Source organism: Euleptes europaea, chromosome 4 (assembly GCF_029931775.1).
Source record: "Euleptes europaea isolate rEulEur1 chromosome 4, rEulEur1.hap1, whole genome shotgun sequence".
NCBI lineage: Eukaryota > Metazoa > Chordata > Lepidosauria > Squamata > Sphaerodactylidae > Euleptes > Euleptes europaea.
In genome coordinates this window covers 10,169,306-10,183,270 of record NC_079315.1, presented here as the reverse complement: position 1 = coordinate 10,183,270, position 13,965 = coordinate 10,169,306, and the positions used below count along the sequence as shown (strand labels likewise).

Here is a 13,965-nt window from a genome sequence, read left to right as displayed (position 1 = left end):
TGATCTGGAGAACCGGGTTTGAGTCCCCGCTCCTCCACCTGAGTGGTGGAGGCTAATCGGGTGAACCGGATTTGTTTCCCCACTCCTACACATGGAGCCAGCTGGGTGACCTTGGGCTAGCCACAGCTCTCTTAGAGCTCTCTCAGCCCCACCCTACCTCACAAGGTGTCTGTTGTGGGGAAGGGAAAGTGATTGTAAGCTGGTTTGATTCTGCCTTAAGTGATAAAGTCGGCATATAAAAACCAACTCCTACTCCTCCTTCTTCCAATAAAACGGCATACAAATTTAAATCCCTGACAACAACAGAGGAAACAGACCAAGCACAGGAGCAGCCTTAGCCATTCAGCCACATGCCTTGCCTGAATGGGGAAGGTTATCAGCCAACCGCTTAAGCTTGGTGAGTTGCTCACATGAGGCCCTAGGCAGAGATGGAGGCCACCACCGAGCAGGACCCGCTCCTCAGCACCATAGGCCTCCCCTGCCTCTGTGGGAGCACCAAGAGACTCACCCAAAGATCTCTGAGCTTGCGGTGAGGGGAGATGTACTGGGACAGGGAGCTCCTAAGAGTGACCTGAATTTGGACGAGCTGCATTTCAGTGGAGCTGCTGACGCGTTGACTTGTTTCCCCCTGCAGCAAAGGGAGGCGGAATACGAAGAGAGTGTCGCTAAGGAAGACCAGCCGGTGGTAAGTGAAAGTGACTTGATTGTCGGCATGTTGTCTTGCTCACAAACTAAGGGGATTGACACAAAGCGAGTGGTGGATTTTCCTGGGAGCCTGGAAGTGCTGCTCTTGGGTCCGTGAAGCCGAGTTGTGCCCGGTGCCTTCGGGGGATGGCAGACACTCTGACGCGCGCTCCCTTGCCCGTGTTCATCCTGTGCATCTGAATGGCTTGTTTTGAGCTGGAGTCTTAGTTTTGCATTGGAGGTCACTCGGAAGCTGCAGTGGTGCCTGAGTTGATCATTAGCCCTGTTTTTTATTTATTTTTACAAACCCTGCAGGTGGTGTTCATGAAGCTGTTTCAGATCCCTGGGAAAGGGGGCTTGGGCCCAGATACTGGCCCCGCTCAGAAACGGCTGCTGCCGAGACACAGTCCACCAGCTGCCTACCCCATAATTGCGGTTCAGCCTCACTGCAAAACCACCTGTGTAGGATCCCCTCTGACCTCTTCCAGGAGGTATGGGGCAGCCACTGAGAAAGCCCTGACCGTGATACTACTGTGGAAACAATAGAACATGTTCTGCTGCAATGTTCCTTCTACAACGACATAAGATCGCAGTACATTCTCCCTGTATTGTCATCCTTTCCTGGGCGATTGGAAGAAGCTATAGGGGGTCACCGCACTTTGTATTCCCAGCGATGTATTAAGAGTTTGAAAATGTTGTAAAAAACATCGCTTTAAAAGGGTTTTTGGATACCACGGCTTATAAATGGTTAGAAGACATCTTCACAGCTAAAGGGGCCAAACGAACTGCAAACAGTATTTTTTATAACGTTTTCAAACTCTTAATACATCGGTGGGAATACATAGAAAGTGCGAACAGTATTTTTTATAACATTTTCAAACTCTTAATACATCGCTGGGAATACAAGTGCGGTAACAGCCATAGTTTCCCTTCTCTTAGCAGACTCCTCTCGGGAAACAACCATTCAAGTAGCCAAATTCTGCCTCCGGTCTAGTGGGATTTGTAAACAGCTAACTGGAAACGTTTCCCAGTAGAAGATCTTGCCTCCTCTTCTTCAAACCATCCTTCCGGAATCATCAACTTTTATTATTTTATTTTATTATTTTAACCTAACTTTGATTTTTTACCTAGAGCTGATATTGTATCGAAATAAAACTTGGCTTGACTACTACCGGAAAGTTGTACTTCACAGGATTTTACCTGGAAACCTTTCCTTTGTCCCTTTGCTTCTTTCAGGTTGCTGGCGAAACGCAGGGCGAGGCCGGCTTGGCTGGGAAGAAGACCATTGAAACCGTCAAGGGAGTAAGTGTGGCACATCCGATCCTCCCCCCCCCCCTCCGTGGAGTCTTTCCTAAGGATTGGGGCTTCTTGCGACGTGGGGCTGTATAGACTTTCTGTTTACGCACTGTATTAGCCTCACTGGTGCTTCAGGAGGAGGCGGGTGGGGGGGTTGCCTGCAACATGCCAGGACCGGCTCTAGCGGCTGAGACCTTTGCAGAAAACCAGGGCGAGAAATTCCTGCCTAATTATCGCAGCCGATGCACACCCCAAACCTTCTGCGCCGGTGGGGGAACAGCAGGGTCTTCCTCCTCTGCTCGGGGACCGTTCTTTATTCTCGAGCCGGAGGTTTTGCTGAAGCAGCCCTTAAAACACAGCCTCGTCTTTGTGCTGATGGGCTAGCGAAGGTCCTGTGTTTTGTGTGTGGACGACGTCATTCTTCTAATAGCGTGGTGCCAGCATGGTGCAGTGGTTAAGAGCAGTGGTTTGGAGCAGTGGACTCTAATCTGGAGAACCGGGTTGGTTTCCCCACTCCTCCACCTGAGCGGTGGACGCTAATCTGGTGGACCGGGTTGGATTCCCCACTCCTACACATGAAGCCAGCTGGGTGACCTTGGACTAGTCACAGCTCTCTTAGCACTCTCCCAGCCCCACCTACCTCACAGGGAGTCTGTTGTGGGGAGGGGAAAGGAAGGTGATTGTAAGCCGGTTTGATTCTTCCTTAAGTGGTAGAGAAAGTCTGCATATAAGAAGAAGAGTTGGTTTTTATATGCCGGCTTTCACTACGACTTTAGCGAGAATCAGACTGGCATACAATCTCTTTCCCTTTCCCTCCCCACAATGGACTCCCTGTGAGGAAGGTGGGACTGAGAGAGCTCTAAGAGAGCTGTGACTAGCCCAAGGTCACCCAGCTGGCTTTGTGTGGAGGAGTGGGGCAAACAAAACCACTTTACCAGGTTAGCCTCCGCTGCTCCTGTGGAGGAGTGGGGAATCAAACCCAGTTCTCAGATCAGAGTCTACCGCTCCTAACCACCACTCTTAACCACTACACAAACTCTTCTTCTACTTCTACTATGTGCTACCAGGCTGGCACAGGAGAGCCACGGCAGAGGAGCGGAGGCTTCATGATGCACCGAGAAGCATTTCAACATGCAGCCGTCCACTTAGCGTTAACCAGATGTTCTTTCTGAACCCCTAGGCGGAACGAATCATGGAAGCCATCGAACTGTACCGAGAGGAAACCACGAAGCTGGAGGAGCACAAAGCCATATGCAGAACAACTGGGAAAGAGGTGAGGAAAGGAGTGGGAGGTCGAGAGCCAGCATGGTGTAGTGGGTAAGAGCGGCATCCTGTAATCTTGAGAACCGGGCTTGATTCCCCACTTCTCCACATGAGCGGTGGTCTCCAATCTGGAGAACTAGGTTCGATTCCCCACTCCTCCAATGAAGTCTTCTGGGTGATCCTTGGGCTAGTCACAGTTCTCTACGAACTCTCTCAGCCCCACCTACTTCACCAGGTGTCTGTTGTGGGGAGTGGAAGGGAAGGTGATTAAGAACATAAGAACATAAGAAAGGCCCTGCTGGATCAGACCAAGGCCCATCAAGTCCAGCAGTCTGCTCACACAGTGGCCAACCAGATGCCTCTAGGAAGCCACTAACAAGACTAGTGCAGCAGCACCATCCTGCCTGTGTTCCACTGCACCGAAAATAATAGGCATGCTCCTCTGATACTAGAGAGAATAGGTATGCAGCATGACTAATATCCATTCTAACTAACAGCCATGAATACCCCTCTCCTCCATGAATATGTCCACTCCCCTCTTAAAGCCCTCCAAGCTGGCAGCCATTACCACATCCTGGGGCAGGGAGTTCCACAATTTAACTATGCGTTGTGTGAAAAAAATACTTCCTTTTATCTGTTTTGAATCTCTCACCCTCCAGCTTTAGCAGATGACCCCATGTTCTAGTGTTATGGGAGAGGGAAAAAAACTTCTCCCTGTCCACTCTCTCCAAACCATGCATAATTTTATAGACCTCTATCATGTCTCCCCTCAGCCGCCTTCTTTCCAAACTAAACAGCCCTAAGCGTCTTAACCGCTCCCCATAGGACAGTTACTCTAGTCCCCTAATCATTTTGGTTGCTCTTTTCTGCACCTTCTCAAGTTCTGTAATATCCTTTTTTAGGTGTGGTGACCAGAACTGTACACAGTATTCCAAGTGTGGTCTCACCATAGATTTGTACAAGGGCAGTATGATATCAGCAGTTTTATTCTCTATTCCTCGTCTAATTATAGCCAGCATGGAATTTGCCTTTTTTACAGCAGCCGCACACTGGGTTGACATCTTCATTGAGCTATCCCCAAGATCCCTTTCTTGGTCTGTCGCTGCCAGCACAGATCCCATCAGTGTATATGTGAAGTTGGGATTTCCCCCCCCCAATATGCATCACTTCACACTTGCTCACATTGAATCTCATTTGCCATTTTAATGCCCATTCTTCCAGTATGCAGAGATCCTTCTGGAGCTCTTCATAGTCCGATTTTGTTTTAACCACCCTAAATAATTTGGTGTCATCTGCAAACTTGGCTACTTCACTGTTTAACCCCAACTCCAGGTCATTGATGAACAGGTTGAAAAGCACCGGTCCCAACACAGATCCCTGAGGCACCCCACTGTTCACATCCCGCCATTGTGAGAACTGACCATTGATTCCTACTCTCTGCTTCCTATTTTTCAGCCAGCTCTCAATCCATGAGAGGACTTGTCCTCTTATCCCGTGACTATGAAGTTTGCTTAGCAGTCTTTGGTGGGGGACTTTGTCAAAAGCTTTTTGGAAATCCAAATACACAATATCCACAGGCTCATTCCTGTCCACATGCTTATTGACACTTTCAAAAAACTCTAATAGGTTAGTGAGACAGGACCTACCCTTACAGAAGCCATGTTGGGTTTTGCCCAGCAGACCTTGCCCTTCTTTATGCTTGACAATTCTATCTTTAATAATGCTTTCCACTAATTTACCCGGAACAGCTAACTGGCCTGTAATTTCCTGGGTCCCCCCTGGAACCTTTTTAATAAATGGGTGTTACATTGGCCATTCTCCAGTCCTCTGGTACAGAGGCTGATCGAAGGGACATATTACATATCTTTTTAGAAGTTCAGCAATTTCCCATTTGAGTTCTTGAAGAACTCTAGGATGAATACCGTCTGGTCCCTGTGACTTGTTAGTTTGCAGTTTGTCTAGATGTTCTAGGACTTCCTGCCTTCTTACCACTATTTGCCTCAGTTCCTCATTTTCCTCTCTCCAAAGGAAGGAATCTGCCCTGTATCTTCAACAGTGAAGACAGATGAGAAGAATTCATTTAGTTTTTCCGCAATCGCTTTATCCTCCCTTAGAGTTCCTTTACTCCCATTGTCATCCAATGGTCCAACTGCTTCCCTAGCTGGTTTCCTACTCCTAATATACTTAAAGAATTTCTTATTGTTTGTTTTGATGTGTTTAGCAATATGCCCCTCAAAATCTTTTTTTGCATCTCTAATTATCTGCTTGCATTTCCTTTGTTCAAGTTTGTGTTTGCTTCTGTTCGCCTCGTTTGGGCAAACCTTCCAGTCTCTGGATGACTTTTTTTCTCTAATTGCTTCCTTCACCTTACCCGTTAGCCATGGTGGAAACCTCTTGGACTTATTACTACCTTTCCTGACCTGCTGTATACAAGCTAGCTGAGCCTCTAGTAATGTGGACTTGAGTAACCCCCAAGCCTTTTCAAGAGATTTAACCCTCCTAACTGTTCCTTTCAACTTCCTCTTTACCAGTTTTCTCATTTTAGAGAAGTTCCCTCTTTTAAAGTCAAAGGTAATTGTGTGAGATTTCCCAGTCACTTTTCCATTTACATATAAATTAAATTTGATGCCATTGTGATCACTATTGCCAACTTGCTCAACTACATCCACATTCCACAGTAAATCACTGGCAGCACCAGAGTATTAAATCCAGGATCCCCTCCCCTCTGGTTGGGTCTATGACCAAATGTTCGAGGTCACAGTCATTTAGGATGTCTAAAAATTTTATCTCTTTGGCTTAACTGGAGCATACATTTATCCAATCAATATGAAGGAAGTTGAAATCTCCCATTATTACTACTTCATTACCTTTACATGCTTCCATAATTTCATTCTCCATCTCAAGATCACCCTGAGCCATTTGGTTAGGGGGCCGATAGAACGTCCCCAGTACTAAATCTCCTTTGGGGCCCGTAATCGTCACCCATAAGGATTCTGTGGAAGAGTCTGCCCTTTTTATGGTCTCTAGCTTATTAGACACTATGCCTTCCTTGATATACATAGCAACACCCCCTCCAATACGGCCTTCCCTGTCATTTCTATACAGTTTGTAACCAGGGATGACTGTATCCCACTGGTTCTCTCCCCTCCACCAGGTTTCTGTAATGCTCACTATATCTATGTTTTCCCTTAAAACCATGCACTCTAATTCCCCAATTTTTGCTTGGAGGCTTCTAGCATTAGCATAGAAACACCTTCACACTGTTTCTCTCTTTGTAAGCTGCTTTGAGACTCCTTAAAGGAAGAGATAATTTGGGTATAAAAACCAACTCTTCTTGTGATCAGCATAGGGCCCAGGGCCAAGCCTTTCCCTTCTCAAAGAGAAAAGGCTTCAGTCATTCAAGGAAAGGGCCTTGAAGTTGGGTGGGGTGGTTTGGTCTGTCCCTTGACATTTCAGCGAGGTGCGTCATCTGGGGATGGGGGCTTGGGACCCCTGCGTCATCTCCCATGAGCTCTTGTCTGAGAAGTTTCTTCTCTTCTTTACGACCTCAGGCTTGGCCCCCATTATGCATTTATGACCTGCTGCAGGTTGTGTTGGAGATGAGATTGGGGTGGAGAAAACTAGGGCTATTTGGCAAGATAAGGCACTCGCGAGATGAAATCCGTCTCAGCAAATGGCTTTGGTTGGATTCCAGGTTGTCCTACTTGTGGGGTGTGTTAATGCTAACTCATTTTCTGTCCGCAGGTTCCTCTTCCCGTCAACTCCATTCTCTTGGCCTACGGCAGCATCTCAGTAAGTGGGACGTGTGGGGTTTTGAGACGTGCAAACCGTTTATCCCCTTTCCCTTGGCCCGAGAACAGCTGCTGTCTTTAGGATTATGTTGTTCCACTAAAAAACCCCAAACCACCCAAACCATCCCATGTCCAGAATCTTCCCACGTGCTAATCGAGATGCACAGTTGCCATGAAGGCTGAGAGGAAAAGGAGGCCCTGGAAAGTCGGCACAATGTTTTGTGTCGATTTGGGGGTCCTAACGAAAGGTGCGATGTGGGGTTTGTTCTTGTTTTTGCATTTTGAATGGACCCACATGGCGGTATGGCTTTTTCGACTACAACAATATCTAATTTCTGCCCAGAAAGAGAGGATCTTGTCAACAGAGCGAAAGGAGGACCGGGTAAAGACTGTCCTCAAAACAAGGCAATATTACCTAGTTTGGCTTGAACTGACTCTATTAGCCTGGAGAGGAGAAGACTGAGAGGGGATATGATAACCATCTTCAAGTACTTGAAGGGCTGTCACATGGAGGAGGGTGCCAAGTTGTTTTCTGTTGCCCCAGAAGGCCGGACCAGAACCAACAGGTTGAAATTAAATCAGAAGAGTTTCCGTCTAGACATCAGGAAGAATTTTCTAACAGAGCGGTTCCTCAGTGGAACAGGCTTCCTCGGGAGGTGGTGAGCTCTCCTTCCCTGGAGGTTTTGAAGCAGAGGCTAGATGGCCATCTGTCAGCAACGCTGATTCTATGACCTTAGGCAGATGATGAGAAGGAGGGCACCTTGGCCATCTTCTGGACATGGAATAGGGGTCACTGGGTGTGTGTGTGGGAGGTTGTTGTGAATTTCCTGCATTGTGCAGCGGGTTGGACTAGATGACCCTGGTGGTCCCTTCCAGCTCTATGATTCTATGATCATCTTGTGCAACACCTCACCTTTATCTGTAAGGCTGCTAATATAGACTTCCAAGGTGCCTTCCTCTCACTTCCTCTCCTGGCTTCCTCTTTTTCTTTTGCGGGAAGTAATACTCAAGACGTTGGTTGGAGAAACTTTGTAAAGTGGGTGTGTGTATGTGTGTGTGTTTCTAGTTAAAGACCAAGAGATACCTGTTGCAACATCTTCTTGTGGAAATGTATGTTTCAGGCCCACTTAGGGTATTGAAGCTGTGACCGGGCTGCGTACCATCGCAGAGGGGGGCTAGCTTGAGAAATGCCCCCCACCACAAAAGTATTCCTGCACATAGGGAAGAGGGCTCTCACTTTGCCCGTCATTTCACTTTAGTTTGCTGTGGGCTGGGAATTTCATGTACATCCTAAAATGTTGTTACGCCAGTGTGGTGTAGTGGTTAAGAGCGGTGGCTTGGAGTGGTGGACTCTGATCTGGTGAACCGGGTTTGATTCCCCACTCCTCCACATGAGCGGCGGAGGCTAATCTGGTGAACTGGATTTGTTTCCCCACTCCTACGCATGAAGCCAGTTGGGTGACCTTGACCTCCCCACCTCCCTCACAGGGTGTCTGTTGTGGGGAGGAGAAGGGAAGGAGATTGTAAGCCGGTTTGATTCTTCCTTAAGTGGTAGAGAAAGTCGGCATATAAAAAACCAACTCTTCTTCTCTCTTCCATTCTGGAGTGTTCCTGCAAGTTTTCCCTCCGGTGTGTTTGTGTGTGAATGGACCACCAGAGCTAACACAGGATCCCCTTCCTGTCCTGTCTTTCTCTTTCAGCCTTCTGCTTACGTACTGGAAGTTCTCAAGAAGGTGAAGTCCAGGCGAGTGCTTGTTGCTGTCCGAGGCTTGTGGCTGGGTCGGGAAGCTTGAATGGTGGGAACTGCTGAGACAGGAGAGCCACTGTGAAGCCAGGCGGCAGGTTCTGTGCTCTGACTTTGTGTGGGTTCGTCAAACCTGCCAAAGCTTGATTAAGAAGGGCTGTGGCTCAGTTTGTAGAGCATCTGCTTGGCATGCAGAAGGTCCCAGGTTCAATCCCTGGCCTCTCCAGTTAAAGGGACTAGGCAAGTAGGTGATGTGAAAGACCTCAGCCTGAGACCCTGGAGAGCTGCTGCCGGTCTGAGTAGACAGTACTGACTTCGATGGACCAAGGGTCTGGTTCAGTAGTGGGCAGCGTCATGGGTTCATGTGTATCCTTTTAGGGTAGGGGCCGTTTCTCAGTGGTAGAGCCTCTGCTTGGCATGCAGAAGGCCCCAGGTTCAATCCTTGGCATCTCCAGTTAAAGGGACTAGGCAAGTAGGTGATGTGAAAGACCTCAGCCTGAGACCCTGGAGAGCCGCTGCCAGTCTGAGTAGGCAGTACTGACTGATGGACCAAAGCTCTGGTTCAGTAGAAGGCAGCGTCGTGGGTTCATGTGTATCCTTTTAGGGTAGGGGCCGTTTCTCAGTGGTAGAGCCTCTGCTTGGCATGCAGAAGGCCCCAGGTTCAATCCCTGGCATCTCCAGTTAAAGGGACTAGGCAAGTAGGTGATGTAAAAGACTTCAGCCTGAGACCCTGGAGAGCCGCTGCCAGTCTGAGTAGACAGTACTGACTTTGATGGACCAAGGGTCTGGTTCAGTAGAAGGCAGCTTCATGGGTTCATGTGTTCATGTTGTGCATCTTACTTTACAGTCTCCAAAAGATTCGAAGGGAGATTTCAGCGTGTAGCTTCATTTGGGAGTCTCACTGTTCTGTTCCTCCCTACAGTGAGCTGGAAGAATCTCTGCTGGTGCTTCCCTTCTCATACGTGCCTGACCTTCTTGGGCTCTTCAGTCAGTATCTCCAGCAGGACTCGGAGGTGGAGCTGCTCTGCCGAGCTCTTCTCTTTCTGCTCAGGTGAGTCTCAGAGCTAACCAAGCTTATGTGGGCTCACGGGAGGATCAGAGGGCTCAGCTAGAGAAGTTTACCACGTTGGGTCCATTGAAGGCAGCTGCTCTCTGGGTGTAATTCCTCCCAGAGAGTCAGCGTGGTGTAGTGGTTTGGAGAGGTGGACTCTGATCTGGAGAACCGGGTTCGATTCTCCACTCCTCCACATGAGCCGGGGAGGCTAATCTGGTGAACTGGATTTGTTTCCCCACTCCTACACACGAAGCCAGCTGGGTGACCTTGGGCGAGTCACAGCTCTCTCAGCCCCACCTACCTCACAGGGTGTCTGTTGTGGGGAGGGGAAGGGAAGGTGATTGTAAGCCGGTTTGAGTCTTCCTTAAGTGGCAGAGAAAGTCGGCATATAAAAACCAACTCTTCTTCTTTCTCTCCCCCCCACAAAAGGATACACTTTGGGCAGATCACCAGCAACCAGATGCTGCTGAAGGTGATGGAGAACCTGAAGAAGGCCACCATCGCCAAAGTCAGCCAAGTGAGGGTGAGTGTGCCTGTGTGGGGTGTCATGTGAGGATCATGAGAGGGAGGGCATCCTGGCCATCTTTTGGGCATGGAGTAGAGGGTCACTGGATGTGTGGAGGGGAGGTAGTTGTAAATTTCCTGCATTGTGCAGGGGGTTGGACTAGATGACCCTGGTGGTCCCCTCCAACTCTATGATTCTGTGATTCTATTTTATGTGTGCACACAGAGAGAAACAGATAGATGCTACAATTGAGTGGTGGTGGTGGGCTGTTTCCGTTCTCCCAAGCCATGTGTGTATTCTTGCGCCAGCCACATCTTGCTGATTTTTATGAAAACTGATGAAGTTGTGTAGATCTTAATGCACTAGCTAACGTTGTGTTATTCATTAATGGGATACAGTTTTCTTAACAGTTTCAATTGGTTGGTCATACCTCATTAGCAAGAATAAGTCAGGGTCAGGAAGGGGTCAGGAAGCAATTTTCCTTCAGGCCAGATTGGTAAGGGATCCTGGAGGGTTTTATCATCTTCCGGACATGGGACACTGGGTGTGTGTGGGGGGGAGGCAGTTGTGAATTTCCTGCATTGTGCAGGGGGTTGGACTAGATGACCCTGGTGGTCCCTTCCCACTCTATGATTCTAAGTTCAGTCAAGCAACCAAACAATCCAAAATAAATATTGATTGGTTGATTCTAAGTTACGGGGCAAGATGTGTTACAAGGTAAGAGAGCCAGTGTGGTGTAGTGGTTAAGAGGGGTGGTTTGGAGCGGTGGACTCTGATCTGGAGAACTGGGTTTGATTCCCCCACTCCTCCACATGAGCAGCGGAGGCTAATCTGGTGAACTGGATTTGTTTCCCCTCTCGTACGCATGAAGCCAGCTGGGTGACCTTGGGCTAGTCACAGTTCTGATAGAGCTCTCTTGGCTCCACCTACCTCCCAAGGTGTCTGTTGTGGGGAGGGGAAGGGAAGGTGATAGTAAGCCGGTTTGAGTCTCCCTTAAGTGGTAGAGAAAGTCGGCATATAAAAACCAACTCTTCTTCTGCTTCTGTTGTCACAGGGGTGCCACCCAAAAGGGTTTCTGTCGTGAACAGTCCCTGCCCTGGCTCTCTACCGTTTGCAGATTATTTGCCTGGGTAGCACCAGCATATGAGTTTTCCCTTCTGCTGTGTGGCTGCCATTTGCAACTGCTTCCCTTTAGGAGTGGTTGTCACCGCAGTACATATCGCCTCCTTCCTGCCCAGGTGCCAGGAACAGACGGGGAAAGCTCTGAGATGGAGCCTGACAATATTTTCTGCTAACAGAAGGCACTTCCATTAAGGGAACGAAACTCCCCGATCTTCCCCCTCCTGCTGCAAACTTAACTGAGCTCCCCAAAATACTGTTCAGGGGCGGGGCCCCCTCTGGTTTCCAGGAACTGGATGAGGGATGAATTGGAGGTCTGCAGCGGGCGGCGAGAAAGCAGTGAAAGTTTAGTGGAAAAGATTGTATGGGTCTGACTCTCCGTTACGAGGGTTAAGTCCTTCAGCAAGAACTTGGCAATGTTACAGGCAGGGTAGGGTTTCCAGGGTGGCTGTGTCGCTCTGAGGCAGTTGTAGAATCATAGAGTTGGAAGGGGCCAGACAGGCAATCCAGTCCAACCCCCTGCTCAATACAGAATCAGCCTAGAGCATCCCTGACAAGTGCTTGTCCAGCCTGTGCTTAAAGACTGCCAAGTGAGGGGGAGCTCACCACCTCCCTAGGTAGCTTGTTCCACTGTCGAACAATTCTTACTATAAATCCCCCCCCAATATCCAGCTGGTACATAAGAACATAAGAAAGGCCCTGCTGGATCAGACCGAGGCCCATCAAGTCCAGCAGTCAGTTCACACAGTGGCCAACCAGGTGCCTTCAGGAAGCCCGTGAACAAGACGACTGCAGCAGCACCATCCTGCCTGTGTTCCACAGCACCTAAAATAATTATATATAATTATAATAAGAACATAAAAATAGCCCTGCTGGATCAGACCACGGTCCATCAAGTCCTGTAGTCTGTTCACACAGTGGGCAACCAGGTGCCTCAAGGAAGCCCACAAACAAGTTGACTGCAGCAGCACTATCCTGCCTGTGTTCCACAGCACCTAATATAATAGGCATGCTCCTCTGATACTAAAGAGAATAGGTATGCAGCATGACTAGTATCCATTTTAACTAATAGCCATGAATACCCCTTTTCTCCATGAACAGGTCCACTTCCCTGTTCAAGCCTTCCAAGTTGGTAGCCATCACCAGATCCTGGGGCAGGGAGTTCCACGATTTAACTATGCGTTGTGTGAAAAAATACTTCCTTTTATCTGTTTTGAATCTGTCACCTTTCCTCCCATAATTTAAACCCATTATTGCGAGTCCTATCCTCTGCTGCCAACAGTAACAGCTCCCTGCCCTCCTCTAAATGACAGCCCTTCAAATACTTCAAGAGAGCAACCCTGCCCCCCCTCAACCTCCTCTTCTCCAGACTAAACATTTCCAACACCCTAAACATTCCCCCCTCAACCTCCTCTTCTCCAGACTAAACATTCCCAAGTCCCTCAGCCTTTCCTCGTAGGGCTTGGTCTCCAGGCCCCTGATCATTATCGTCGCTCTCCTCTGCACCCGCTCCATTCTGTCCACATCCTTTTTGAAGGGAGGCCTCCAGAACTACACACAGTAGTGTCAACGTGTATGAGGTCCTGTTACATGTTACAACATGCTGGCTAAAAGTGTGTGAGCTTGGAGCTCTGATCTATGAATTTTCAGGTGGGCCCAGGCTTCTCAGGTCCTGATCTTCACTAAGAAGGATGGTAATGTGAGCCAGCCTCACAGGGTTGTTGTCAGGATGACAGAGACAGTGTCTGAATGAGCTTTCACGGGGCAGAGTTGCCAGTTCCCCCCCACCCCAATTTTTGCATCGGCCTCCTCAGTCTCCCCTCATCCTGCTTCTCTTTCACCTTCTGCCTCCCTCCTCGCAGGACGTGCTGGGCTTCAACAGTGCCGGCCTCCAGTTCCTGAAGAGAGAAATTGAGGCCAAAGACGAAGTGACCTTTTTTGCCGATGCCACCGACCGCTTTGAGGAGAAGAAGCGGAAGAGGAAGAAGAAACAGAAGATGATTCTCGCAGTGGTCTAGTAACTGGGTGGGAGGGAGGGCCCTCCTGTGACTCTTGTGATCTTGGGCGGGAGCTTCTCCTCCAGGACAAGGATTCCTGGCTGTCCGAGAGCTGTGCTCCGTCCCTTCCCTGCAAATCAAACCAGCATGGATCTCCCAGGACTGGACGATTGACTTAAGACTGTGCAGAGGTTTTGCAGAAAAAAGAACATTTTCGGAGAGGCGGGTTGGGGAGGGCGATTTATTGGGGGGGGGGGCCTTGCCTTTTGCCCACTTCTTAGCTGCCCATTCACAGCAGTTTCTGTGGCTGTTCTTCTTTTTTTTAAAGTGAAGGCTAACCAGGGCTCATAGGTGCCCTGTTGTGACGTCATGATAAGGTAGTCATATTTAGCTTTATAATACCATGCAAAGCCAAAAGACAATGAGCTTCCTGAACGATGAGACATTTTTGCCTTGTCGGTACAGCCACTTCCCCAACACAAGCGTTACCACCTTTCGGCATTTCCCAACGG

The 13,965-nt window shown here is 48.8% G+C and overlaps 1 protein-coding gene across 1 annotated transcript in view; it reads left to right on the top strand.

The window, feature by feature from the left end:
• Positions 1–13,482, top strand: part of WDR3 (WD repeat domain 3) — a 34,363-nt gene extending 20,881 nt beyond the window's left edge. The window contains 8 exon segments of the mRNA XM_056848294.1: positions 635–685; positions 1,921–1,986; positions 3,161–3,253; positions 6,988–7,035; positions 8,735–8,778; positions 9,701–9,829; positions 10,262–10,355; positions 13,319–13,482. Of these exon segments, the coding sequence (XP_056704272.1) occupies positions 635–685; positions 1,921–1,986; positions 3,161–3,253; positions 6,988–7,035; positions 8,735–8,778; positions 9,701–9,829; positions 10,262–10,355; positions 13,319–13,474 (681 nt within the window). The 3' untranslated portion in view covers positions 13,475–13,482.
• Positions 13,483–13,965: the final 483 nt, after the last annotated feature.